Below are 27,827 nucleotides of genomic sequence, written 5' to 3' on the forward strand. Positions count from 1 at the left end.
TATCTTCCTTGGGATGATTTATTNAGGGACCAAAGAGAAAGACAAAAAAGTACTCGGATTTGGTTTCCTCGTCCATGAATTCGTCATTACTCCATACTTATTGTAATGTCCCACATTCGCTGTAGAGGAGAACAAAATACTATTTATAAGGGTGTGAAAATCTTTCACCAGCATACGCGTTTTAAACCCTTGAGATAAACCCTGAAAGGGAAAACCCAAAGAGAACAATAACGGCTAACAGCGGTGGATCTAGGTCGTTACAAATGGTATTAGAGCCAGACACTGGAAGATGTGTCAGTCTTCTCGCTGTTCCCCGAAGGGGGTAGACACGAGGCCGTGTGCCAGTAAGGACGCTGGCTCCAAAGGGGTAGATTTGGTGGCGGTCCCACATCGATTAGATAAAGGAGGAGAACAAAAGGCAGGGGTGGAAACCTTTCCCCTAGCTTTTGAAGCCTTGAGGTAAGTCTGAAAGAGAAAGCCGTAGGAGAATAATATCTGACTTGAGTTTATCATTATTAAATAACTATACTAATTTTTTAATAAATCAAATATATATTTAAATCATATTATCGGTCAAGATAAAAACATTATTATATTAATATATAATTTAATCATAAATGACATATATTAATATATGTAAGGAATTTTGATTATTTTAAATAAAAAATTAATGTAAGGAAATAAAAAAAGGGGAAGAAGTAGGGTATTAATGGAAAGTTTCCCACGTGGAAATCGGCCAGGTGGCAAAGAAAGGGGGGAAAGGTCAACTGGAGGAGAAGGAGGAGGGGGCCGAGGGGAGAAAGAGCAAGTTGGGGAGTCCCCAGCGCTACAGCTATGGCATATTAAACACACCAAGCGCGGACCGGGCGGGGCAGGAATACAACACACGCCCCTCAAAACAAGCGTAATACAATCACACAGAGAGAGAGAGAGAGAGAGCGAGAGAGATCCATCAATACATCGAGAAGAAGAAGATATTATCCATAAACACACCAACTCAGGTTACTCTTTTGATGTTTTTGGCTCCAGATTCATTGTTTCTATGTTTTTTTGTTTTCTTCTTTTTCTGAATGTTTTTGTTGGGGATAGGATGGTTTGGTGATGGTGAGAAGTCGTTTTTGAATCTTGGTTTGTGTTGTGGTTTGTTTGTGAGATTTGTTTGCTGCACTTGACTCTACTCATTCGGATTGTTGTAATCTCGTGCGGGTTGCTTTGAAATGTATGGATTCGTTGGAGGTTGAAATGTATGGATTTCTTCATGGAAAGGGGACTGAATCCTCCTGGAAATTAGTCTAAAGGATTACAATGAATTATAGATCCTCAAATGAAGCCGTCGTCCTTGCATTGTTTTTATCGAGCTTTGTTTGACGAGATTTCGTCCTTGTATGAATTTTTAATTCAGCAAGTTTCTCGAAATAATTTCAACACTGGGTGATTCTTTTTTGTTGCCCCCAGCAGGATTTATTCATAGTCAATCTCTTCAGGTGGTGGTTCACGCGAATATGAGTTTAGCTGGTTCTTCCGTTGCTTCTGGTCAGTGGACTTATCCCTCTTCATTCTCCTGTCTGCTGATTAGTTTTTTCTTTGATTTAAGGTGTTTTGTCCTCCCGCATATCTTGTTTTGGATTCATCCTTTTCTATGCGTCCTTAAACATTATCGTTTTTATTTAAGAAACTTCCAGTTTGCGATCATGTATTTTTTAATTGTGGGAGTAGCTAGGCCTGTATGTTGGGTTCACTATAAGATATGTTATCCTGTGGAAGCTTGAGCCTTCTTGCTTGAGCCTGTCATGGTCACTTTCAGGTGGTAAAGCTGCCAGAAGGGCAATTGAGTTTGGTAAAACCTACGTAGTGAGGCCCAAGGGAAAACACCAAGCTACCATTGTCTGGCTTCATGGTCTTGGTGATAATGGCTCAAGGTTCTTTTCTTTCTTTCTTTCTGTTCTTTTCCTTTCTTAATTTTTTTTTCGCATCAATACATTTTTCTAGTATTTTCTGCAAGCCGGTCATTTTGTTAGTCATTTTTCTAGTATTTCAATTGCTTGACTTTCATGTATTCATGTTTCATTACTTCTTGTCTTGGTCTCCACTGGCAATATGTTTTTCAGAGACTATATTATTGGACCTTTTCTCCCCATTGTTTTTGAAGCAATATTGGATGTTTTAACTTTCCACATTCTGCATTGAGTGTAAAAGAAATAGGAAGACATTGATTATTTATGTGTCCACTACCCTTCTGAATTTGTTAGCTCCACTTATGTGAGATTCCACATTGGTTGGAGAGGGGAACAAAACATTTTTTTTATAAGGGTGTGGAAACCTTTGCTTACTGGATGCGTTTTAAAACCTTGAGAAGAAGTCCAAAAGGGAAAGCTCAAAGAGGACAATATCTGCTAGCGGTGGGCTTGAGCTGTTACAAATGGTATCAGAGCTAGACACCAAACGGTGTGCCAGCGAGGACGTTGGGCCACCAAGGGGGTGGATTGTGAGATCCCACGTCGGTTGGAGAGGGGAACGAAGCATTCCTTATAAGGGTGTGGAAACCTCTCCCTAGTGGACACGTTTTAAAACCTTAAGGGGAAGTTCGGAAGAGAAAGCTCAAAAAGGACAATATCTGCTAGCGTTGGGCTTGGACTGTGAGTTTCTTGACCTTATTCTTTTTGTTGGGTCTAGTTGGATTTCTTTAGGTAAAATTGTTCTTGTTTCATTAACACTAATTGAAGGCCTTTTTTATAACCTCTTTGGCTGTTGTTTGGATCATGCTGTATCTCCCTCTTCTTCTTCCCTTTTGTAACTTTGTGTTTCTAATACAAAGATTGTTTCCTCCTATACAAAATCTTAGACCTCTTCTAAAGAAGTTTAATTTCCATTGACCTTTTTTATTTTGTTAGTGTGATATGACGAATGTACGGTTGTTAAGAGAAGACCCTTTAAAGTTCCATATCCTCCTTTGTTCCCCACTAGTTGTGATCAGCAATTATTCATGTACACAGTCCAAGATTTTTTCGTCACTTGTTGAAATTGATGAATGGTGTGATGGAGTTGTTTTCTTTAAGTTGGAAGTATCACTATTGTCGAAGTGACTTTGTAATCTGACCTCGATCCGTTTGTCAAAAATTAACCTCGTGAAACTTTTAATATAAGGCTGTATTTATTTTATCCCCAACTTCTTTTTGGTATGATTCATGAGAGTGCTAAGGATACTTCTCCTGGTAGATTTCTAATTGAAACTTTTAACTAGCACACTTCAAGATTATTCTTAGCCATTTTGTTCAAATTCAGTAGAATGCCATGTTTAGAAATGTTTTCATTTTGTTTGACAGCTGGTCGCAGCTCTTGGAGATGCTTCCCTTACCAAATGTAAGAATATGAAGCTTTTCAAAGTATTTAGAAGCATTTATATATCTATTCCAATTTTATTCTACCCAGTCGCCCTTCCTTTTACAACTTTTCTTTAATGATCTAAGATGAAATCGTTTCTTTAGTATTATTGTATAAACTTGAAGTTACTGATGCAGATTAAATGGATATGTCCAACTGCCCCAACTCGACCGATAGCTTTGTTTGGGGGCTTTCCGTCCACTGCATGTAAGCTTACTGGAATTCCTTTTTGTTTAAGTATATAAGATCGCTTAAACCGGGATCTCCGTGCTGGAAAGTCGAGTTGCTATTTATGTATATTACAATAACAAGGGTATCAAGACTGATATCATACCTGCTCTTGCATGAAAATAAAAGTTACAGTGAGATGTTCTTCTTAAACCAGGGTTTGATGTGAAAGATCTTTCAGAAGGTGGCCCGGATGATTTAGAGGGCTTGGATGCTTCGGCCGCACATGTTGCATATTTGTTATCAACAGAGCCAGCTGACAGTATGTTTCTCTTGCAATTTAAATACTATTTCTCTTGCATTTTCCAGTGGTTGCTGACATAATTCTGCTGTAATCTTTTTGACAGTTAAGCTTGGTGTAGGAGGGTTCAGTATGGGAGCGGCCACTGCGCTTTACTCTGCGACCTGCCATGCAGTGGGAAAATATGGGAATGGAAATCCTTATCCAACCAATTTGAGTGCAGTTGTTGGGCTTAGTGGCTGGCTTCCATGTTCAAAGTTGGCTTCTGAATTTTGTCCTCTGGACATCCTTTGATCCTTTTACCATCAATTTAATGAGTTATCGTGGTGATTCCAGGACTTTGAAAAGCAAGATGGAAGAGAAGAATGCCAGTAATAGTGGAGCGGGATCGTTGCCTATTTTGCTTTGTCATGGAAAAGGTATTTATAAATTTATAATTGTTCATGTGCTAAGAAAGGATAAAGTTTGCCTTGTTCTATACATCAAAGGATGGAAACTAGGCTTCAAAATGTTGGGTTCTGATAATGGTGATTTGGTGTGAAACTTGTTGCAGTTGATGATGTGGTTCTTTATAAATTTGGAGAGAAATCTTCACAGGCATTACATTCAGTCGGATTCCAAGATGTTATATTCAAATCCTACAACGGGTATGTTTCGTTAGTGTTCGAATATGCTTGCGAAAATTCTCGACTTCATATGATATCAACTCATGTATTGTTTGCAGACTTGGGCACTACACAGTTCCTGAAGAGATGGATGAGGTCTGTGCCTGGTTAACTTCAAAGCTGGGGCTGCTATAGAGGGAGGGAGGCTCTTCAAGTTGCTCAATTTGTAATCATTGGGAACAAATTTGGTGTGATATTATTATTCCTTTTGGAGACCTATGTTTGGTATGGTTTTTACCCCAAGATTTAAAGCCTTTTGGTGAACTGCAGAGATACCCTGACATGAACTTTGGATAATTTAATCATACACTTTATTGTTACTCTTTACATAATCATTCCCTGTACCTCTTGTTTGATGTCGTTGTTTCGATATAATATCATACGAGGAAAGGATTGTAGAATTGTGTTACAAAATGAGGCAAGATTGTCATTATAAAACGACATTCAAATTGATATCTAATGTTCTTGTGGCTCAATTAAAGGTCTAAAGTAACAATAGCTACTTAACAAAAACAACATTCTATTTCAAAATGTCTAATACAAAGAAGGCTTACAGTTTTTACTTTTGCAACGGAGACAAGATCATAGTTTGCATGGGATGAGATTTGTTAGCAATAGAAAAGACTGACTGCCTGCTCTCACTTGTGAGATTCTTCGACAAAAGCAACATCAGTAACTCCGGTCGAGGGTGTCAGCAGTCGCTTCTCTTCGTCGTTGTCGATTTCTGCCAGGACTTGCTGAGTGTTGAGTGACAGAGGCTCGGAGGTACATTCTTCCTCTGGAGGAAACAAACCCCAAATGGTAATGCTATTAACCGCATACTTCGTTGGATTCAAGTTTTAACTACATACGTATTTGATCAGATCCCATGTTTGAAATCAATTCAAGAAGGCAACGACATTCGAGTAAAAGACGACAAACCTGAGTATTCGCGGGGCTCGGGCAATTGTTTGACAGTAGTAGATTGAAGGCTTTCAGGTAGTAAACAGCTGCACAAAACACCTGAAGTTTTCACCAGAAAAAGAAGTTAGCAGAATTCACTTTTACGCGTGCAAATGCATGCAGAGACCGAGCTCGACATCAAACTGACAACATCCATGTGCATCAAATGTTCTTGAGTAAATGTTATAACAGTAAACTAACATCATTCATTGTTATATTTTCATCACAGTAAAGACTGATAATGCATCAATGGAGTCTAATAAACCATCATCATTGGAGTTACAGCTTGCAATATAAGGTATTGTCAAAACAAAGCAAATAGCATTTCTCCCAACACATATTTTTCGTTTTTAACATTTGTAAGGCAAATCAATTCAACTAGAGTCGTAGACACCTTCTGTAACAGCCCAAGCCCACCGCTAGCAGATATTGTCCTCTTTGGACTATCCCTTTCGGGTTTTCCCTCAAGATTTTTAAAACGTGTTTTCTAGGGAGAGGTTTCCACACCCTTATAAAGAGTGTTTCGTTCTCATTTCCAACCGATGTGGGATCTCACACCTTTTAAATATGTCGTATGAATGTATAAAGAAGTGGCTCTTTTAGCAAAGGAGGTTTTCCTCCACATTCAAATGGCATCAACATAACGGATGGCGATATGTCATACTATAATGACAAAAGGAATTCAATTAAAAGATGAATGCAAAGGAAGTAAACAACGATGAAAGTTCAGTGAATTGAGAAAAGTGTTACCCATCCGAGCAAGGCGATTAACCCAACCAGGTATCCTTTTCCCAGTCAATCTGCACGAGACATCATCCGTAAAATGATTGCAGTTCTTGGAAATAAGATGATATGTATCTCCGTGATAATCAGTAGCAACAGTTTGAAGAAACTTTCTGAATTCAGAGGGAGGCATATCAGCATGTCCCAACGTGACAGAACATCGGTATATGAAGCCTGGACAGCTCCTTGGTTCTACTTCAAAAACTCCACTAGCGGGGAAGTCATGACCTCCAAACCCATACTCTTTGCCATGGACTGTGTGCAACATGAAAGACATTTGAATGAATTCATACGTTGGGTTCACAACAGGAAGATAGCATTGAATTGAAAATTCTGAGCTCATAATCTTGAATTTTCTATGTAAAAAGGTGCCAATCCATGCTAAAATTTCATTTCAGTTACATTCAAAAACAAAAACTTAACAAAATTCGAAAAGAACAGGAAGAGTTTCAATAACATTTCTTCAGAGACATTTTAACAAACACAAAGGGTGCATCAAAATCAGGAAGATATAAAACAGGGGAAGGGCAGAAGCAGGAGAAGGAAATCACCTTCAATACCCGAATGGAAAACCCCAAAACCAAACCAATAGGAATAATTGTTGGCAGGGGTGAGATCATAAACGTTCAACACCACCTGGGTCTTCTTCTTATCGTTCTTATCTCCACTTTCGGGGGTCGTTTTCGAGGTGCTCTCTGCTCCCATCTCCAAAAAAATCTTCTAGCTAGAAAATGTATATCCCTGAAGGTTCCCAAAATGAATCAAAATTTGGAAAATCTAGAAAAGAAAGCTATTTACTTTCAGTTTTCCTTTGCCTTATTCGTCTCTGCCCATCGGAGAAAAAACATGCATCAAAGAAAAGAAGTCGATCTCCGGCGAGACGGGAAAAAGAAAAGGCTAACGAATTTCGACGAATTATGAACAGAAAAAATGAATAATATAAATTTGGCATCGAGAAGGAGGATAAACGGAACGTTCGATTTGCTGCCCACCCAAATACCATTTCCATTTTTGGTCTCAAAATGCTGTCTTTTCAACATGACATCTGATTCTGGTAAAAGAAAATATAGATTTTTTTAGAGTTATTGTTTGAGAATGCGACCTTTTAGAATAAATAGGTCAAAATCATTTTTTTTTTTTTTTTTTATAAAAATTATATTTGTTTTCTAATTATAATTTTCATTGAATTTTTAACCCATTTTTTCTTTTTTAGTTTTCATGCAAGTAAATAATAATAAATAAATAAATCTAAATATTTATTCTCGATCAAGAGATCCAAAATTCAAATAAATTCTCGAAGCTTTTAAGTTTTAAAATTCTAAATAATTTGGATTTTAAAATAATTATGAAATGGTGGATATTAATGTGATTAGATAGTTGTGGGTATTGATGAACATCAATTTGGTGAACTTTTGTACCTTAAAATTGAGAGGCTGTTTCCTATTCATAAATAATGGAAAGTGGACAAACCCTAATTGCCAAAATTATTGTTATTTGGATTTAAAGTTTGTAAGATGGTGCTACACATGATTTATTCATCATGTATAGGCATAGGCATGTGCCTCTCCTTGATTCGTGGTGAATACGAATCATCTTCAAATGTTGGGCTATTCGAAATTAAGAAGTCGAGCTTATATTTCATATAATTCAAGCTCGCTTATATTTCATATAATTCAAGCTCGCTTATATTTCATATAATTCAAGTTCTGTATTAACTTAGCAATGAAACAATCTAGATTTTTGTAAGTTCTTTGTATAATTTTATGTGAGATCCCACATTGGTTGGAGAGAGGAGAACGAAACATTCCTTATAAGGGTGTGGAAACATCTCCCTAACAAACGCACTTTAAAACTGTGAGGCTAAAGACAATACGTAATGAGCCAAAACAAACAATATCTACTAGTAGTGGGATTAAGATGTTACAAATGGTACCAAAGTCAGACACCGAGTGATGTGCCAACGAGGACGCTAGACCCCTAAGGGGGGTAGATTGTGAGATCCCACATCGAGTGGATTGTGTAACAAGAGCCTCTACCACTAGGTCTAAGATGCATTCAAAAGAAAATCATGGACCAAGAGAAAATCTCGAAGTATGACCGTGACACATATCAAGATAAGAGGCACATTTAGCTAATTGATTGCATTCATATAGCTTAGAGTTGTAAGATGAACTAATGTTTGATATGCAAGTTCACTCATATTGACCTAGTAGTTAGCAGTAATGATGGAACCTCTTTTCGTGGCTGTTTCTTTGAGGCTGGATATCCATTTAGTTGGCATAGAAGATGGATGGTCCAAGAGCCTTCGATTGAAAATACCACTTCCTGAAAATCAAAGTAATTTTATTGAAAGAGAAATATATATATATATATAGAGAGAGAGAGAGATAGAAACTAAGTTGAAAGTGCAGCAACATATGTAGAGAGTACGAGGGCTGCCATAGAAAGACATTTAAAGACTCGAGGTCCAGTAAATTACAAGATTCGAACCAGAATTGATCCAGAATCAATGGAACACATGATAAAGGCAGCAAGGAACAGCCTCCATCTTTCTTTCCGTTTGAAAGAACAAAAGGGCAACCGAAGCAGTAACCAATTACTACCTGCTGCCACACGCAGATTGAGAAAATCTGTTTACTCAACCATCCTCAAAGCATGAGAATCAAAAGAAAACCACATACATCAAGAGTATCAAGGTGCATTATCTGGAGTTGTCTGTCTCTGTACGCGCTCATGGCGCCTCAACGGGCCTGATCCATCATCTGATGTGTCATTATCTTCATCTCTGGAAGATGAACCTATTTCTCCATCATAACTCTCGCCCCATAGTCTGGTTGTTCTCCTCCTAAAACTTGGTTGGCCTCTAGCTCTAGATACATTAGACCAACTGCTGCTTCTTCTACTGGATTCAGGTCTAAAAACTCGAATCAGGAAGAAAACTGTGAGCCAACCACCATCATCAATGGGTAAAATACTATCATCAACCCTATCCTCTCCAAATGATGATTGTAGTGTGCTCAGAAGGTCTCCCAGGTCCCTCTGCCGCTCGAGTCGTCGCCAGTTATGCTGTCGTTCAGGGTCTACTTCTGATGGACGCACAAGAGGATGCTCCTTCCTTGCGTGCTTCCTAAGATCTGTATAGGGTCCACTGAAGTTACATGTCTCACAGGAACAACTTCTTGGTTTTGCATTCATGAACTGACGAGCATGCTCGTCAACAACCCACTTTTTTATCCTCCCTCGGCACAAAGGGCATACCAACTTTGGCTGCATCTGATTTTCACAAGATGAAGGGTGCACAGGAAGCTGAATCCCCTCAGTCTGTTCATCTGGTGTATCATCAACCACGGGCTCAGATTCCAATGTCGGCGAAGAGTTTACTGTTGGGAGCGAAGAATTTACCGTTGGGAGCTCCACGTCTTCCTGCACTGGCATTATACTTGAAGTTTCTGAAAACAACTTGCAGAATTGATCTAGACAATTTGAGTGGCGTCGACTAGTATCACACATGTAAGGACGGCAACCCTTTTCATGGGATGAACATATGAGTAAAACTGCATTATGAGGATGTTCCATGCACACAGGGCATCTGACTTCTTCCCACTCCCTCAAATTATCCTCACTTCCCAAGGGTAGTTTAGGTGAAGATCGTCTAGCATGACTCGAGCTGCAACTGAATGGAGATGCTCTATACCTATCATGAGATGCAGAACGATCTCTTCTCTCCTTCGGCATGATGATTCTTCTAGAACAGAAAAAAGCGCCCTAAAGTGCTGAGCAATCCTAACCAGGCAATTGCAGAAAAAAAAAACTGTAAGAGATCAATTTTAACATAAGATTTTACACCCTTTTTCATGATACTAAATAAGATGTAGTCTACGTTTGTGCCCCATGTTCTATGTTGTGTTATCATATGACTAAAAACACAATGCAGAAAATTTGGACAAGGGCATTAGGAAAAGAAGGAAACTCCTAATTATGCCATTAAATGACTAGCTCATTGCTTCTTAAAGTATAACAAGGAGATTAGAGTGGCAATAAGACAATGAAAAAGCAGATTCCACAAGAACATGTCTCATGGGAGGAGCAGCTAAGCTGTTTATCAACTCAAGAAATCATATCTTCAAAACACGGGGAAAACATGGAACAACAATTATAGAATTGGTTGAAATAACAAAACGGACTCAACAAAATTCCACATAGAAGACTACATCAATAGAAGTCGTTTTCAAGATACAAAATTGGATTTCAAGATATGAATCCATTGTCTTGCTAATTTTCCTGAAGAAATCATGGCTCGAAGCTTCAACATTAGCAGTAGTATGTGAAAATTTGTTAATGAATGTACGGATTTCTGTATTATTTAGATTTATATGACAGCCACAGTTCAGAAATGGCTGAAACCAAATGCTAAGTAACTGCAGATATAAATGATTTAGTACTCCAATTCCTTCTTCATATGAGATAAAACCTTTTTTCTTAAATAAAGACAGCATGGGACTAGTGCGATTGAAAGCGTGAAATCAATCGTAAAAGCAAACTACATACTCATATTTTTCAATACAATCACCCTTGTTCTCAGTCATTACAACAACAAGAACATACAGTTGCAAGTAATATTTCGAACAGAGCATTTCTCATTTCCAGAAAGAAAAGTCGATATAAACTCAAAACAAAATAAATTTCATAACACCAAACCAACAATCGACACAATCCAATCTCCATCCCAAGCCAAAACACCAGCTTAAGATATATGCAATTTCACAGCCATAAGTCCTAAAGCTCGTCTGAAGTCCACTTAAACCATCAACACACCCCCTCCCCCCAAACCCACAAATTCTGAGGGGGAAAAAGGATCATCGGGGGAAAAATCAAAGGGAAATGAATCGATTATGGAAAGATCCGCTGAGAGCCCCAAGAAACAAGAATCGGGAGAGCAGGGTTTGGAGAGGGTAAGAGCAGAGAATTACCAAAGAGAAGGAATTAAAGAAATGGAATCCTCAGAAGTTGTCAGTGAAGAGATAATAATCTTATCGATTGGGGAACAAGGAAGACGATGAATTGCTCAGACAATCGAAGCTCGATCTAGGGCAGCTTCAGCAACAGCGAGAAAGAAAGGACAAAGAAATTCCCCGGCGCTATATATAAACAATTGCCTGCTTACATGGAACCGACGTGGATCATCCCAGTTCGCTTATGAAGACTTTTACTTTAATTTTTTTTTTTTATATATTTAATTTCTTTTTTTTTTCTTTTAAATCTTAATTTGATATCCTAAATTTCTGTTTTTGACCCTCTAAGTAATAATATAATATCTATTCTTAAACTTTAATTTTTTTTTTTTTTATAAAATTAATATTTTTAAACAAAAATATGAAATAAAAAGGAAAAAATATCACGAGGCCCTGATAGGAATAAGTCATGAATAGTGAGAGCACGGTCGAACCATGTCAATTAATTAATATAGAATAAGATCCAATTAGATTGACCAAACGGTTGGTTTAACCGAAAATTAATTAAGAATTTTATGGATCGTTAGCTAATTAAACGTATAAAATATGGAAATATATGAAATAAAAAGATTATGTTTGAATGATTTTGGGAATTAAAAATAAAAAAAGCCAAGATTGAGTCATGTCTAATCATGGTTTTATATTCTATGAAGTATTACAACTTAAAAATGGCTTTTCGTTCCTTGTAGAATTGAGGTTTTTTAGCCGCCCCTTCACGCACCTAATGGAATTTATAAACTATACCAATTATAATATTGGCTTTTGGCTTCTTGCTCGCATAAGGATTTTGCCATGGGCGAGAGCCAGCATTGCTCGTGTAACAACTCGTGTTCGAGACTATCACTAGTTGATATTGTATGTTATAGTCCGTTATATATTTGTGAGATCCTATATCGGTTGGGAAGAGGAACGAAATATTTTTTAGATGGGTGTGGAAACCTGCTAGATATATTTGTGAGATCCTATATCGGTTGGGAAGAGGAACGAAATATTTTTTAGATGGGTGTGGAAACCTCCCCTAGCAGACACGTTTTAAAATCTTGAGAAGAAGCTCGAAAGGAAAAGCCCAAAGAAGACAATATTTGCTTAGAGTGAGACACCGGGCGATGTGCCAGTGAGTGGATTGTGAGATCCAATATCGATTGGAGAGAGGAACGAAACATTCTTTATAAATCTTTCCTTATCAGACGTGTTTTAAAACCCTTGAGGGGAATCTCAAAAGGAAAAACCGAAAGAGGACAATATAGGTTAGCATTGGGACTGTTACAAATAGTATCAGAGCCAGACACCAGACGGTGTGCTAGCGAGGACGCTGGGCCCTAAAGGGAGGTGGATTGTGAGATCCCACATCGGTTGGAGAGGGGAACAAAGCATTCTTTATAAGAGTGTGGAAACCTTCCCTAACAGACCTGATATAAAACCTCAAGGGAAAGCCCAGAAGGGAAAATCTAAGAAGGACACTGTCTGCTAGCGGTAAGTTTGGATTGTTACAGTATCACCATTTTTTTTAAAGCGTCTACTAGAGAGAAGTTTCCACACCCTTATAAGAAATGTTTCGTTCTACTCCTCAACCGATGTAGGATCTCCTGCCTTTCACAATCTCCATAGATTATTATTATTATATATCAATCTCATTTCTGTACTAACTGTTGACAGTGATCGGAGTGGCATATATCGCTATCGTGTCGATGACAAGACTGTTTCGAAATTTCTTCAAGCCAAACTCAACCATTTGAAGCATGAAGTTTTCAAAATGACAGTTTTTACTTCTGAGTCATGGCTACCACAAAAAGACTGCTCTCCATCTGTGTCTAGCTATGCAGTGGCACTACAAAGAAAATGTAAGCAAAACCCATCATCTGAAGAACAAACAAACACTGACTTTCATTCCAACATAGAAACAGATCTGCATCAGACAAGTATCACAAGATTATGTAAATCATTCACCAATAGTCATTACACGAGCAAGAACCATCTTTGAAGTGATGAAAACGGTTCCTATCTCTAGCAATAATCTCTCTATTGAATATCTTAGATATTAGCTTTGTGGCAGCATGACAATTACGACAGACACGAAGATTTTTAATGATTGTAATTGGTGTACCTGGTTTTGTACTTATCAATCCAAAAGCAATCGCTAATTTCTCACTATGGTGGCTTAGAGCTCCTTCTTTCCATTCTTCATCCATGTCGTACAGTACCTCGGATGTATCTGGTACAAATCCGAACTCCTTTAATTGTCTGTCTACTTCTTCCAGCATCTTGTAAATGTTTTCAGTTTGTGGATGAACTTTGTCCCCGACCAGGAACTCGTGAACGACATTATCAACTTCGATGGTGGTACAACCAGGAACTTTCTTCATTCCCATGTCGTTCAATTTTGTTCTTATTCTTGCAACATCATCCCATTTACCAGCCCCTGCGTATATGTTGGATAAAAGCACATAAGCTCCAGGATTATCTGGCTCGAGTTTGAAAAGACGTTCGGCAACTATTTCTCCTAACTCGACTCGTCCATGGTCTCTACATGCCCCAAGAAGGGAACCCCAAATGGCTCCATCTGGTTTCATTTCCATGTTTTGTATTAAGGACTCTGCTTCCTCAAACAACCCAGCTCGCCCAAGAAGATCTATCATGCATCCATAATGTTGGGATTTTGGAGATATCTTATAGTCTTGAATCATAGAGCTGAAAAATAGGCGTCCGAGATCAACAAAACCAGCATGTTTACAAGCAGATAAAACACCAACAAAGGTTATCTCATTTGGTTCAATTCCATTACTAGACATTTTTGAGAAAAGCTCAAGAGCTTCATTTGCTTGTCCATGCATTGCTAGCCCACATATCATGGCATTCCAAGAAGCCAAGCTTTTGATATTCATACCATTAAAGACCTGTCTTGCCGCATCTATATTACCGCATTTAGCATACATATCTATGAGACTCGTCCACAGAGATGTACTGGCTGAGTTGAAGTTTTTGTTTATATAAGCATGTATCCACTTACCGAGGTCAATGGCACCTAAACAAGCACAAGACGGAAGAACGTTAAGGAAGGTGATGTCAGTGGGCTCAATACCTGAGGCTAGCATCTCGCGGAATAGCGCCAAGGCTTCTTTATAGCTGCACATGTGAGTGTAACCGCCGATCATAACATTCCATGAGATGACATCCCTTTCAGGCATTTCATCAAACAACTCACAAGCAGTCTGAAGATCACCACACTTTGAATACATGTCAATAAGGGCATTTACAAGCTTAAGATTTGAACGAAGCCCGCGATCTTCAATCCAAGAGCGCATCGAATTTCCTAAATCCAGAGCATTTGACTGAGCACAAGCAGAAAGAACGGAGACAATAGTACTCTCATTTGGGGGGACATTTGCTTTCCTCATTTCTTCAAACAACAACAACGCCTCTTTGGATCTACCAGTTTGTGCATATCCAGCAATCATAGCATTCCAAGACACCACATCTCTAACAGGCATTTCATCGAACAGTTTCCGAGCGCGATCCATATAACCCCACAACACATAACCAGCGATTAATGCAGTGAAAGAAATTGCATCCCTGAAATTACTTTGATCAAAAACCAATTGGGCATAATTTATTTCACCGCTCTGCGCATACATATTGATAAGCGAAGTATGAATGAACACATCAGACACGAACCCAAGCTTCAAAACATGCGCATGAATCTGTTTCCCTTCACGGGCAGAGGCAAGCTTAGCACAAGACTTCAAAAGAAAAGGAAAAGTGTAAGAATTCGGCTCTACCCCGGCATGAATCATTCTGACAAAGAAAACCAAGGCCAGAACGGGCGATAGACTAATCGAAAGCCCTCGAATCATCGAATTCCAAATGAATAAATTGGGCTCTTCAATGGAATTAAATAGAGAAACAGCATAAGAGATATCAGCATAGCGCGAAACAGCGGAAAACTCGATGAGCTTGCTGAGGGCAAACTGAGTGTTGTGGAGGCCAGTCTTGATGATCTGAGCGTGGATTTGTCTGAGAGTTCGAATGCTTCGGCATTTGGAGATAAGCTTGAGAGATGGATGATCTTGAAGGAGCCTATAAGGCGGGTCGGAAGAAGGAGAGGTGGGTGAAAGTACCAGTGAAGGAGCAGAAGTCGCCATTTTTGGGCGCTACGAAGGCCGTGGCGGTGGCGAGTGCATTAGAGATAAGGGTCGTTATTATTTGAAATATAGTTGTACGGACTTTCACCCGCCAAAAGCAATATAAATATTATTAAATTTTATTCATAATTAAAAAATATATATAAATTTAATACGACAATATATAAATTAAAAAAATATATTTTATTAAATTTAATAATAATAAAAATAATAATTGATCGTACTCGTAACGAACCAAAACAGATAGAGTAGGGTAAAGTTACGGTGTAACGGGGTTGGATATGTGGAGGAAGGGAATATTCACATTCAACCTTTGCTTTGAAGTGTTAGGATGAGGATTCTCGAAGTATTATTAAAGGCGGTTTGCCCTTTTTCTTTTAAGAACATAATAATTTTCCTTTTTCAAAAAATAAAATTAAAAAAAAAAAAACGGAGAGAATAAAGAATTTTTGGAATTATGAGAGCACATTTGCATTTGCATTTGCATTTGTCTAAGGTTTTCGTGTTTCATTATTGGAATTTTCACAGTGTCTTGTTTTTACATTTTTGGCCTCTCCTTTTTATTTATTATTCCCCACCCACTTATGCTTACTCGGTCCTATGCGCACCCGTTATATTTGTCTATGAAATACAAAATAAAAAATTTACCGTTCTACTCGACTCGTGAACATACTCGTCGTTGTTTAGATAATCTCAGATATAACTTAGAAAGAAATTATGTGTTTTATAATGATTTTCTCAAATATTTTATTTTGCACGTTATATTATTTAATTGTTTAGAATCAAATTCTTTCTTGAGTTATTTATTAATAGCTTAGAAAATAAATAAATAAATAAATAAATAAATAATAGATAAAGTTACATCTTATAAAAAGAAAAAGAAAAAAAAAACAATAAAATAATAAATAGCCTTTTTGATATTTCCGAAAATTCTGAGGCTGCCCATGTACTCTACCCAGCGTCGGTTCGCCGCAATCCAAATTATTCCAATTTATTTATTTACTATTTTTTTTAATAAAAAAAAATCTATTTAAATTCTAAACTTGCCTAATTAGAGTTGCATCCATTCAATTTTTTTATTTTTATTTTCCTACTAATATTAATAAAAAGAATATTAATATAATAATGTTGTTAAGCATACAAATTTCAATAAAAATTTAGGTCAATATCTTTTTTTTTTTTTTAATCCTATAAATATTTTTATAATACACCTATGTTTTATAATTTATTGAAAATATGAAAGTTCTTTAAGGAAACTGATACTTTTTCAAATTTAATTGTAATATTTATTTAAATTTGAGGAAATTAAAGTTTATAGTAAATATTTGACATATAATTTTGATTTTACGTAACATTTTTAAGTTTATAGCAATTATCGTATAATATACTTTTGGATAATAAAATAATATGAACTTTTAAGTTCTTGTAAACATGAGTATATTTAGATTTGTATAATTATTTATGCTTACGAATAAGCTTAAGATTAAGATATTGAATTTGCTTTAAACAAACAAATAACTAGTTCTAAAAGTTGAAATATCAATTGAGAATATTCTAAATGTGTAACAAAATGTTGTAATATACACCATTTCAATAGTTATCATATTAGACATAAAGTTTTTTGGTAGCTATGCTTTTATTTATATTTACACAATCCATGCCTAGTATTTAGAATTTGGATTGACATTTAGTGATCCCGACATTCTCTTACATCCTTTGCGACATCTCACGTGACTTCTCGCTTCTAAAAGTGAAAACTATCCCAGAGATCAAAATAAGTTATTCTAGTCCTCACTCACATACACCTTAGGAAAATTCCCAAGAGGTTATCCAACATAAAATTACTCCAAGTAAAACACGTTTAACCTTAGAGTCCTTTCTTTTAAGCCTTTCTTAGCTATCTATCATCGTGATTGCTCTCATTCAGATATGGTCTCAGTTCATTCATATATCTCTCATTTACTTCAGCGTATCGACCAATTTAGACATATATCCTTGATTGACATTCAAATCACTTGAACCCCACCTGAAAAAGAAAGTGGAGATAGAAATTGCATATGTGCATGCATATAAATTGAGCAATGGGAGGGCCAGAAGAAAGGCAGCATGAGGAGGTGAAATGGGATGATGAATCTAAGGAGTGCCCATCTTTTTGTTGAATTATTGAAGGGAAAGGGAATTTGGGAGGCTGATGGATGTGCACTTAACAGGAATAGATTCCAATGGGGGAAAGAGAGGCAATTATATAACAATAATAATAACACAATCAACTTTTTGTTTCAGTTGTTTTGTGTTTTATTTAACCCCTTCTTTTGTGAAAGGGTTTGATCCACATAATGAAACTACATGGGGAAGGCTTATTTGGCCAAGTTGGAGCAAACAAATCCACCCAACACAAGGGCATCTCACCTAGCTACCACTTCCTACCTAAAACCCCCTGTCCCAACTCCCAAACCCTTTTCTTTTTTCATAATCTCGATCACGAAGCCAAATGTTCAAATCTCACGTATCTAAACTCTACCTATGATTCCTAGTATACAATTGTTGTCCAATTTTTTGGATGTATGTTCTAACCATATTCATCTATCTCCATAATTAAAATGTTAGCCAACTTGGAAACTAATAGGTAGAAATAGTGTTTACAAGCCTAGTTTTCAAGAACTAAATAATTTAAACTAGAATTAATAATATTAAAAGACCAAAAGTATTCAAGTAATGGAGTTGAACAATATAGATAGCAAAATTTAAACTTGGTTTTCATTAAGACATTAGGGCTAAAACTATATTCAAACCTATATATACTTCAAAAGTGAAAAATGGAATCAATTTATCAGTGACAAATTTTGGCTTGTCTTCTAGGGTATCTCAAGATACAAAGTAAGGCATTAGTCTAGAGTAAACGCGGAATACTTTTGAGAAAAGTTATTACCCTACAAACAAAAGCACAAGAACTGGAATAATGATTTAAAATACTCATATGATTGCACGAGATGTCTATTTTTCTAGGAATGAAATGTACCTTTCTGAATAGATTTGTATTGCTTAAAGAAATTAATCTACCATGTGAAGTTTTCAATAAGATATATATGTATATTATAGATAATAGGGGGCAGCTACGCCCAACGCAAGCCCCGAACAAAAGAAACATAAAAGAAATTTAGTATTAAGCTCACCTCAAGATTCAAATTTGGGATATCTAAGCCGGTATGCCTAAGAGACTCCAAGCTCTTACCAACCGGGTTGCCCGTCGGGCCAAACGTTTTCTGTGTTAAGAATAAAAAGATAATCAACTTCCGGGAATCACATGAGGAGGAAACCATCTATGTAAAGGCAAGGGAATAAAAGAAACACCACCATAAAATGGACCCCAACACTGAGAGGTTGGCCAACTATATAAACCCCCCGCTCCCCCAGCTAACAAATTCAACAAACTCACTTCTAACAATTTTGAATTCTCTTCCACCAATTCAATTCACCTATTACCCAACAGAAACATTCTTTATTACATCCATCTTTTCTTCATCAAGGTGAGCTTCCTACTTCAGTAGTCAAATTCCTTTCTTTCTTTCTACCTTTTTTTNTGTTATTAGGGGAGAAAAAAGCTCTTGGGATTCAACCTCCCCCCTCCCCTCCCCCACCCCCCACAAAAGAAATATATGTGTGTTTACATTAGCCATCGACAAGGCATTTGGGGAAAAGGGTACTCAAATTTTGAAGTCTTAAGTTTCTTCTCTTTTTTTTTTTTTGGCACTCCAATTGCATTCATAGAGCTTGAACATTGTTGAAGATTATGACAGAGTTTTTAGACCCTTTGTGCAGATTTTTATTTGATTCTCTCACAACTTATGGATAATGGTATTTTGATATATAGAAGGGAATGAGCTGGTCAGCAGGAGACTGGATATGCAACGTTTGCCAGAACGTAAATTTCAAGAAAAGAGAAGCATGCCATCGTTGCAGTTACCCCAAGTATGGAGGCCCAGACCCTTCAACTTACAGCTACAACAAGACGGAGGTGTTGGCCGGAGACTGGTACTGCACCGCCGTCAACTGCGGAGCTCACAATTACGCCAGCCGCCCGAACTGCTTTAGATGTGGTGCATTTAAGTCCGTCTATCCTGGTGATTATGGCGCCTACATGATGGGTTCCGATCAGTATGGATCTGATGCAAGCATCCCACCTGGATGGAAATCTGGAGACTGGGTTTGCCCTAGGTACACACACAACAATAAACTTTACAATAAAAGTTTATCCAAATAGTAAAGCCATTCAAATGGAAATATAATTCACACCTGCATTACTTTCAGCGACAAAATTTCAAATTCCTTACTCAAAAGATCACGCTGAAAATGAACAATAAAATTAGTTGATGTTGTTTAAACTCGCACCAGTATTCAATGTGTTTAATTAACATGTAATGTTGAACTGAAAGAAAAAAACATATAATGTTGTGTTGTACAGAATTGGATGCGGAATACATAATTATGCAAGCAGGATGGAGTGTTTTAAATGCAAAACACCAAGAGGTTTCGGTCAGTTTATATCAATGAAGAACATAATTTGCACCTTTTTGTTATCTACTGCCCCTCAAAAAGTGTTTAATTTACCGTGTGTCACTTGGGTGTGATTCAATTTTGGGTGCTCTATCTTTTAGGTGGTGCAGTTTAAAGCGGGAAGGAATTTTGGAAGGCTCTCCTTATGCGATTATATCGTCTTCTTGGCATCCGATCCCTATCCAAATGCTGCCTTTTGTTTTCCTTTTTCTTTTTGTAATGACTAACAACAATAATGTTAAGCCCTTAGAATGCTCCTCAATATAGATATCATGGGTGGAGGCCCATTTTCCCCTCTTTAGCATTGCAATATAGCTTGCTACTCTCTCTCTCTATCTATCTATCTAATGGATGCGCAAAACAAGAACAAACATATCCAAATACTGTTTGGAATGTCAATGGTTGCTTTAAACACAGAATCAAATTGAAATGGAAACTATTATGTCAGCATATAGAAGCTTTGAGATTGAACCAGGGGGAAGGTTGAAAGGGTGGGGTATTGATTAAGATTCAGAATCTGTGTGAATAGCAAGCTCCTAATAAGATAGACTCAACTTTCAGCTCAATAATTTATGGTTCTTCAACCATCAAATCTCAAAGAAATAAATTCTTATGTATAAAAATAGATAAGAACCAGATGCCCCACTTCAACGGACATTAATGAAAACGCCCTTCTAATAACATTATTAGGCTCAAATTGCGAGTCAAACCCAACTTTCATCAGTGGCTGTAAAGAAGATTTGGTGTCCCCTAGAAAAAACTCGAATCTCTAGAGAACCTTTGCAGGTGAATTATGTAGCATAATTCGCCTTCATTATCTAATTAGGCTATTTTACTTTGGAGATTCCAATTAACTTATCATAGAAAACTCCTCACCTGAACTTGTACAAGAACAGATCCAAAATACACATAGCTACCAAGACCATCTCTACACATTTCAAAAAAGAAAAAAGGTTCGTTGCAAAACTTTTACGAAATCGAAAATCATATCAAGAACAAGTTCTAAATGTACGAAGTTTGAATGGCGGTAGCTTTTATGAATTTGAATCGTCTCTTACATTACTTTCCCGCTTTCGATTTTCGTCGCAACACCTTCAATCTCAGTGGAAAAGCGAGAGTCGCCTCCATCGCCTCATAAACAAACTTCATCATCTGTAAAATACAAGAACGGGATGGAATACAGAGTCAGAGCAGATACTAAAAAAAAAATTATCAAATCAAACGAAATTAAACTCAACCGACGATTCGTGATGAACAAAGTTCCAAGGTCTAGAGTTCCAGTCTTCAAATGCATCGAGAAAACCTGACCTTTCCAATCCGCTCCGCAGAGTCCATTTTCTGTCTATACTGTTTTTTTTAACAAAATAATAATAATAATAATAATAATAATAATAATAATAATAATAACTTTTAGATATTCATAAAACCCAACATTTTTATTCAATTAAATAAATACTTTTTAAACTGAAAAAAAATGTAAAAAAAAAATCCAAACATTATAAATAAATTTAAGCTTCATTTCATTTTATTTTCTTTTTTCTAAATATTTCATTTAAGTCCTTGTCACCATATTTTTCTAAATTATTTGAAAAATAGATTTTTTTTTTTTTTTTTTTTTTTTATTTNTAAAAAAAAATAAAATAAATATGATAATTTAGACAGTGGACTGGTTCCAGTTTATATTTCATCCTTCATGCCTCCGATCTTCTTATTAATGAAGAGATTGTCGAAGATTATTGGGAGTGAGTCACACGTTAGCTAATTTAGGGAATGATCATGAGTTTATAATCAATGAATACTATCTCTATTGGTATGAGACCCTTCGGGTAAGTCTAAAGTAAAACCATAAGAGCTTAGGCTCAAAGTGGACAATAATATCATACCACTGTGGAGAGTTGTGATTCCTAACACACGTAAAGTATAGAGCTTGTGAGCGAGAGAGGCAACGCTAAGCTTTCTCCTGGAGATGTCCTGCAGATCTTGACCATTCAATGGCTGCTCTGGCCAACGCATCCATGGGGTCAATGCATTTTTTCAGAATGGGGTCATCCGGAGGAAGAAGATTAAGGAGTTCATCAGAAGCAAGGATTACCATATTCACAGCTCTTGTCAATAGAACATGAACAGCAATTCTCAACAGATTTCTTGCTCCTTCATGATCCCTTTTATGGAAAGCTTCCACTGCAGGAATTACTATATGCTCCATGGTTGCCTCGTCCGGCACGACGACATCGAAGCCCTGAAAGAACACGAGGAATTCAGAAGAAAAGTTTGAGATCGTTTAGTAAATAGTGTACAAAAATGTTGAGGATTGTTGGGAGGGAGTCCCGCACGACGATATCTCCATTGGTATGAGGCCTTTTGGGAAAGCCCAAAGCAAACCATGAGAGCTTATACTCAAAGTGGACAATATCATACCATTGTGGAGAGTCATGATTCATAACATGATGTCAGAACCAAGCCCTTAACTTCGAAGGTGTATTCAAAAGTGACTCAAGTGTCGAACAAAAGGTGTACTTTATTCGAGAACTTTAGAGAAGGGGTCGAGCTTCTCGTGGTAAAAACTAGAGTATCAGCTCATGGCTGTGAATGTATTTACAAAACCTGCTTTTGTAGCCTCTCGTGGTAAAAACCAGTTAGTGTTGCTGTATCAGTTGCAAGCAGGCCAATCCGGACATTGCTACCTGCTTCAAGTTGCTTAAGCTTAGCCTTATTAAGCTCCCTAGCTACACAATCTCCGACGTGAAGGAAAGGTAATTTGCAGCTCTCAGATGTGTCACCAAGCCACCTATGTGAAAGATGGCAAGGTGTAATTAGGCATCGAGCTCCCGACTGCTCGAGAAACGCCGTTTTCTGCTTCAAATTCTCGATGATCATGGCATCACTATGAGGAATTCCCTTGTCTAATACTGGATCGCTGCAGACAACAAAAGGTATGCTCTCTTCTCCATCCTTCCTACTCCACCAAACGAGCTTTTCCATGAAAAGTAGAGTGGAAAAAACCGACACTCCCCCTATGACACCCACAGTGTTTGGCTGGACAAGAAGGGGCTTAAGAGTTCGAGTTTTCGACAGAGATTTTCCCGAACTCGACATCTTCTTGGATGCTGCTAAGTTGTCATTCTCATCAGTTTGAATAACAGAAAAGATCTGTACAGATAAATACAGGTTTAATCTCCTTCTAAAGCGAAAAATGCTCTCGTTGGCATTTCGTCGAACACCTGCTGGGCAATTCAATGCATAAAATGACATAGCCATACCACCATCAAGCATCATTTACGCAAAGAGCAAGAACTTCAGTGTGATTCAACTCGACATTCAAGGCGTTGAATCAACAGAGACGAAAAGCAACAATCATTGCAGACTACAGCTTGCAGACTATAGCGAAAAATGGTGTCGAGCAAAACCAGGTAAGACATGAAAAGAAGCTTACATTATTGAAAATCTGTCATATCTAAGCTTCTTCTCAGCAGTGAAACGCTGTCAGCCGTTGAAGAGAAGAACGACAAAAATGGAGGGATCGAGGAGGTGGGGCAGAGCACCGGATAGAATCACTCTGCTTTCAAAGCCCTCCAATCCCCTTCTCACACCATACTCAATTTTTTTATTTTTTGTTCTTAAAAATTAAAATTTTAAATACTTTTTATTCATCTTTGTTAAATTAATGTGTACAAAAAAGCGAATTGGAAAATGGGTATTTGGTTATTTAATTTAAAATGATCTCCGCCATGTAAAATAAAAAAAGGAATTGAAAATTGAATTCCATGGAAGGCCGTCTATGACGATGATTTTGTTGCTGCTCTTCCACTTCTCTTACGCTCTCTCTTCTTCTTCTTCTTCCAATTCCTTCTGAGAAGAACACCAATGGGGGAAGATTTGCGTAAACGTAACACTGATTGCGTCTATTTCTTGGCTTCACCTCTTACCTGCAAGAAGGTCAGCATTTCTTGCTTAATAAACAATAATCGTACCCCTTTTCACGTTACAATTCCTTCTCGATGTAAACACCGGGGAATTTGGCTCATGCTTCCGTTATCTTATCACTACTGTGAGGATCTTGCTCTGCATTTGAAGGATTTTTTGTTGCATTCCGTCGAAATGCATCGGCATGATTATGTGTTTGAATTTACGCTGTCGATCATTAGATTTCTCGGTTTTAATGTGGAATCGGGTTTACGTGTTTATGTTTATGCATCGGCAACTGTTTTTTTTTTTTTCAGGGTTTTGATTGCGAGTATCGGCACAGCGAGATTGCTAGGCTGAACCCTAGAGATTGTTACTACTGGCTGGCGGGAAACTGCTTGAATGCAGCCTGTGGTTTTCGGCATCCGGTAAGCTGATTATCTGTTTGTTAATATTCACCTGAGCTTGGTTGCAGTCGGTGGCTGGTTCATCTACCTTGTTTATACATGTTTAGCAATGAAACTTGTTTGGTCTGAACACTTTCTTTGAATCCTCCAAGACTAAATTTAGGTTGAATTTACTGCCATTTTGTTGAAATTCTTTTCCTGGTTCTCAAGTTTGCATATGCCCTGTTCTGCTTTTGCTTGAAGGCTCAATCCCCATAGCTTTGGTATCTGTAATCACAAATTTGTGCATGTCAGGATGCAACTAAGAACATAGTTTTTTGTTTTGTAAATTTCATTTTGGAATGTAAGTTGTTTGGAAAGCAAGCAATGTTCTAGAGAATGTATTGTGTTAATTTAAGACATAAATTGAGGAAGTGATACTGTTTTTGGTTACTTTGTCCCGCATAAGGAGGATTGTGAGATCCCACATCGGTTGGGAGGAGAACAAAACATTCTTTATAAGGGTGTGGAAACCTCTCCTTAGCGTGTTTTAAAAACCTTGAGGGAAGCCCAAAAGTGAAATCCCAAAGAGAACAATATCTCGGTTGGGGAGGAGAACGAAACATTCTTTTTAAGGGTGTGGAAACCTCTCCCTAGCGTGTTTTAAAAACCTTGAGGGGAAGCCTGAAAGTGAAACCCCAAAGAGAACAATATCTCGGTTGGGGAGGAGAACGAAACATTCTTTATAAGGGTGTGGAAACCTCTCCCTAGCGTGTTTTAAAAACCTTGAGGGGAAGCCTGAAAGTGAAACCCCAAAGAGAACAATATCTCGGTTGGGGAGGAGAACGAAACATTCTTTATAAGGGTGTGGAAACCTCTCCCTAGCGTGTTTTAAAAACCTTGAGGGGAAGCCTGAAAGTGAAACCCCAAAGAGAACAATATCTCGGTTGGGGAGGAGAACGAAACATTCTTTATAAGGGTGTGGAAACCTCTCCCTAGCGTGTTTTAAAAACCTTGAGGGGAAGCCCGAAAGTGAAACCCCAAAGAGAACAATATCTCGGTTGGGGAAGAGAACGAAACATTCTTTATAAGGGTGTGGAAACCTCTCCCTAGCCTGTTTTAAAAATCTTGAGGGGAAGCCTGAAAGTGAAAGCCCAAAGAGAACAATATCTCGGTTGGGGAGGAGAACGAAACATTCTTTATAAGAGTGTGGAAACCTCTCCCTAACGTGTTTTAAAAACCTTGAGAGGAAGTCCGAAAGTGAAACCCCAAAGATAACAATATCTGCTAGGTGTGAACTTGGGCCGTTACACAAAGAATCTCATGCATTTGTTACAAATGCAAATATTATAATGTTTTGTTGATCTTGTTCTAGGTGGTGAACACAAGTAATAATAGGAACCTGTTGATAGTTTTGATATGAACTTTTCCCCTTACCTTGTGATTATCAATTTAAGTTGATGGTCTTCTAGGAACTTTATCATGCTCTCATTATGAAACACCATTGTGTTTAAAATTTTTCTTTTTCTTTTTCTCCTTAGCCAATGGATAGTCCTGCTGGAACAGTGTTAGAATCTTCTCAATGTTCTGTACCTGTGAACAAGACGATCATTCCCTGTTATTTTTATTTCAATGGCTGCTGCAGTAAAGGTGATACATGCTCATTTTTGCATGCCAATGATATTTCTCTTGCTACAAGATCTACAAAGACAGTATTTCCTAGTGGCAACGCGTCGTCCTCTGAAGATAAAACAGCTTCAGGAAACAAAAAAGGACTAGCCTCTACCGACGCAGATGCATTTCTTCATCCATCGAAGAACGTAGCTGGTCCGAAAATTGATGTTACATTTCAATGCTCGAGTCTCGGTCAACCTTCTGAAAATGTTTCACATCAAAGTGCCTCTGCGAAGATCTTGTTGCTTGAGTGTGAAAAAGTGGCTGTTGATGAGCTTGTCTCCTCGTCTCCAGCTGTGGGATCTAATGACAGTACATCTCATGTACATGCTGTTGCAGATCAGAGTTATGAGGAGCCGATGACGGACAGTACTGAGGAAGGCAACCTATCCCCTGGCTTTGACGTCGTCGTCGGTGATGGGTCGGGGAATTTGGCTAGCCACGATGAGCCAGAGTACATCCTGTCAACGAATCTGGAACAAAGAGAACTGGATACTGGATTGTGCAGGGAAAATTTTGAAGACCATATTGCCTATGAGCCAATGCATTCTGATTTAGAACTTCTTTATGAACATGAGATGCACTCATACAACCACTTAGAGACCGAACCTGTTCTTTTCAATGACAGAAACATCATCAGCTGTCCGAGAGGGAAACTCATCAAGTCCATGTTTTCTCAAAAGAAAAGGCTCACGCTCGTGAATCTAGATTCGGAGGAATGGAACCATGCCGACCTTCGAAGCTATCTGCAGAGAGACAGCGTTTCTGGTAACCGTTCGATTGTTAGTTTATCAAGGAGAAGAAATCGATTGTCGTGTCGAATGAGTGGAAACTTTGTGAAACCTCGGAAGCCTGGTTTGTATCAACCACCCCTTGGAAGAAGACTAGCATTACAGGTCGGGAAGATTTCTAGAGGATCACCTCCAGAAAACATAACCTTTTCAAATGGTTTTAGTCAATATGGATCATTTAGACACTCAAGACAACACAGACCCTGCGGTCACTACGACGAATACGCTCCGACCAGACCACAACAAACATTGTTAAACATGTCAAGAAAATCCATCTCGAGGGAACCTGTCGTAAGGGATCATGGATTCAATCCGAAGTCAGTTCCATTCAAAGGACCGAAAACCCTTTCGCAGATCAAAGAAGAGAAGCGAAAAGTAGAAGAAAATGGAGGGTTCTCAATCGAAAAACGTCGTTCCATCGGAGCTGCATCATCTTCAACCAACTTTAGAGGACCAAAACCTTTGAGTGATATCCTGAAAGACAAAAGGAAGGTGGAGGAGGAGGAGGAGGAGGAGCTGGTGAAGGAAATGAATAGCAACCATATATTGCTTTAGTTAGCGTTAGCTGAAACAGAAGCTCAACTTGAGTGTCTATGGCGGCTTTGCCATTCTTTTAACGGTCTTCATTTAGTATTTGACTGTATGCATCTGATATTAGTGTTTTAGGTTGTAAATAGTCAAATAATATAATAATTATTTTTTTTAAATTTATATTTCTTTCATTACTATTGTTTCATATTTTCTATAAAAAAAAAAAACATTTTTTAAATTATATAAAAAAAATTATTTGTATTTTTTAATGCTTAATTAAAAATTATTTTAAAAAACGTAATTTTTAAAAATTAAAACGGATTAGAAGCTAAATCATGAAATAATCAATTATTGATCTAATTTGGGGTATTCTTTTGGTCAAATTAGTTTCACTAATTATGGATTTTTGTTGTCTAATCCAATTAATTCTATTTTTAGGTTTGACTAAATATATCCAATTTTGTTAATCTTTTATTTTAGTTATTTCAGTTAAAATTTAGTTAATATGTTTTCTAAAAATAATTAATCTCTATCAACATTTTTTATATAAAATTTTGGAAACAAATAAAAATTACATAAAAAGAACATATTTTATTA

At 37.4% G+C, this 27,827-nt stretch overlaps 7 protein-coding genes across 21 annotated transcripts; 3 read left to right on the top strand and 4 right to left on the bottom strand.

Moving 5' to 3' along the window:
* The first annotated feature begins 831 nt into the window (after nt 1-831).
* On the top strand, nt 832-4,847 carry LOC111779854 (acyl-protein thioesterase 2-like). The gene is made up of 10 exons (XM_023660027.1): nt 832-1,001; nt 1,459-1,533; nt 1,805-1,919; nt 3,324-3,360; nt 3,519-3,588; nt 3,767-3,871; nt 3,957-4,107; nt 4,187-4,269; nt 4,404-4,497; nt 4,575-4,847. The coding sequence occupies exons 2-10, from the start codon at nt 1,503-1,505 to the stop codon at nt 4,648-4,650; spliced, it is 762 nt and encodes a 253-aa protein (XP_023515795.1). The 5' UTR covers nt 832-1,001; nt 1,459-1,502; the 3' UTR covers nt 4,651-4,847.
* A 171-nt stretch (nt 4,848-5,018) lies between these two features.
* LOC111779855 (deSI-like protein At4g17486) lies at nt 5,019-7,277 on the bottom strand. Of its 3 annotated transcripts, XM_023660029.1 has the most exons (5): nt 7,241-7,277; nt 6,792-6,981; nt 6,208-6,495; nt 5,437-5,517; nt 5,019-5,293 (listed from the first exon to the last, which is right to left on the bottom strand). In XM_023660029.1, exons 2-5 carry the CDS (start codon nt 6,943-6,945, stop codon nt 5,154-5,156), a joined length of 663 nt encoding a protein of 220 aa, XP_023515797.1. In that variant the 5' UTR covers nt 6,946-6,981; nt 7,241-7,277; the 3' UTR covers nt 5,019-5,153. The 3 variants fall into 3 exon arrangements, with proteins under 3 accessions (XP_023515797.1, XP_023515796.1, XP_023515799.1); XM_023660028.1 differs by lacking the exon at nt 7,241-7,277 and having other exon boundaries at nt 6,792-7,232; XM_023660031.1 differs by lacking the exon at nt 7,241-7,277 and having other exon boundaries at nt 5,203-5,358; nt 6,792-7,232.
* A 1,078-nt stretch (nt 7,278-8,355) lies between these two features.
* Nucleotides 8,356-11,363, bottom strand: LOC111779852. Of its 3 annotated transcripts, XM_023660025.1 has the most exons (3): nt 11,211-11,362; nt 8,922-10,023; nt 8,356-8,565 (listed from the first exon to the last, which is right to left on the bottom strand). In XM_023660025.1, the coding sequence occupies exon 2, from the start codon at nt 9,973-9,975 to the stop codon at nt 8,932-8,934; it is 1,044 nt and encodes a 347-aa protein (XP_023515793.1). In that variant the 5' UTR covers nt 9,976-10,023; nt 11,211-11,362; the 3' UTR covers nt 8,356-8,565; nt 8,922-8,931. The 3 variants fall into 3 exon arrangements, with proteins under 3 accessions (XP_023515793.1, XP_023515794.1, XP_023515792.1); XM_023660026.1 differs by lacking the exon at nt 8,356-8,565 and having other exon boundaries at nt 8,569-10,013; nt 11,211-11,363; XM_023660024.1 differs by lacking the exon at nt 8,356-8,565 and having other exon boundaries at nt 8,579-10,023.
* Nucleotides 11,364-13,112: 1,749 nt separating this feature from the next.
* LOC111779736 (pentatricopeptide repeat-containing protein At1g08070, chloroplastic) lies at nt 13,113-15,434 on the bottom strand. Its single transcript, XM_023659857.1, has one exon. It carries the CDS (start codon nt 15,389-15,391, stop codon nt 13,196-13,198), a length of 2,196 nt encoding a protein of 731 aa, XP_023515625.1. The 5' UTR covers nt 15,392-15,434; the 3' UTR covers nt 13,113-13,195.
* A 1,520-nt stretch (nt 15,435-16,954) lies between these two features.
* Nucleotides 16,955-23,525, bottom strand: LOC111780131. Of its 9 annotated transcripts, none has more exons than XM_023660428.1 (8): nt 22,550-23,315; nt 22,038-22,184; nt 21,829-21,940; nt 21,184-21,287; nt 21,004-21,097; nt 19,356-19,602; nt 18,565-18,654; nt 16,955-17,417 (listed from the first exon to the last, which is right to left on the bottom strand). In XM_023660428.1, exons 1-5 carry the CDS (start codon nt 23,219-23,221, stop codon nt 21,005-21,007), a joined length of 1,128 nt encoding a protein of 375 aa, XP_023516196.1. In that variant the 5' UTR covers nt 23,222-23,315; the 3' UTR covers nt 16,955-17,417; nt 18,565-18,654; nt 19,356-19,602; nt 21,004. The 9 variants fall into 9 exon arrangements, with proteins under 9 accessions (XP_023516196.1, XP_023516203.1, XP_023516202.1 ...); XM_023660435.1 differs by lacking the exon at nt 16,955-17,417 and adding an exon at nt 23,379-23,525 and having other exon boundaries at nt 18,352-18,654; nt 22,550-23,095; XM_023660434.1 differs by lacking the exon at nt 16,955-17,417 and adding an exon at nt 23,379-23,523 and having other exon boundaries at nt 18,352-18,654; nt 22,550-23,166.
* Nucleotides 18,679-20,246, top strand: LOC111780133 (zinc finger Ran-binding domain-containing protein 2-like). Of its 2 annotated transcripts, none has more exons than XM_023660438.1 (4): nt 18,679-18,918; nt 19,266-19,606; nt 19,854-19,924; nt 20,047-20,246. In XM_023660438.1, exons 2-4 carry the CDS (start codon nt 19,269-19,271, stop codon nt 20,058-20,060), a joined length of 423 nt encoding a protein of 140 aa, XP_023516206.1. In that variant the 5' UTR covers nt 18,679-18,918; nt 19,266-19,268; the 3' UTR covers nt 20,061-20,246. The 2 variants fall into 2 exon arrangements, with proteins under 2 accessions (XP_023516206.1, XP_023516205.1); XM_023660437.1 differs by having other exon boundaries at nt 18,687-18,918; nt 19,263-19,606.
* LOC111780130 (zinc finger CCCH domain-containing protein 34-like) lies at nt 23,320-27,406 on the top strand. 2 transcript variants are annotated; one of them, XM_023660426.1, is made up of 3 exons: nt 23,320-23,355; nt 24,166-24,276; nt 25,776-27,406. In XM_023660426.1, exon 3 carries the CDS (start codon nt 25,779-25,781, stop codon nt 27,252-27,254), a length of 1,476 nt encoding a protein of 491 aa, XP_023516194.1. In that variant the 5' UTR covers nt 23,320-23,355; nt 24,166-24,276; nt 25,776-25,778; the 3' UTR covers nt 27,255-27,406. The 2 variants fall into 2 exon arrangements, with proteins under 2 accessions (XP_023516194.1, XP_023516193.1); XM_023660425.1 differs by lacking the exon at nt 23,320-23,355 and adding an exon at nt 23,641-23,881.
* Nucleotides 27,407-27,827: the final 421 nt, after the last annotated feature.

This window comes from Cucurbita pepo, chromosome LG18, assembly GCF_002806865.2.
Source record: "Cucurbita pepo subsp. pepo cultivar mu-cu-16 chromosome LG18, ASM280686v2, whole genome shotgun sequence".
NCBI classification, from domain to species: Eukaryota; Viridiplantae; Streptophyta; class Magnoliopsida; order Cucurbitales; family Cucurbitaceae; genus Cucurbita; species Cucurbita pepo.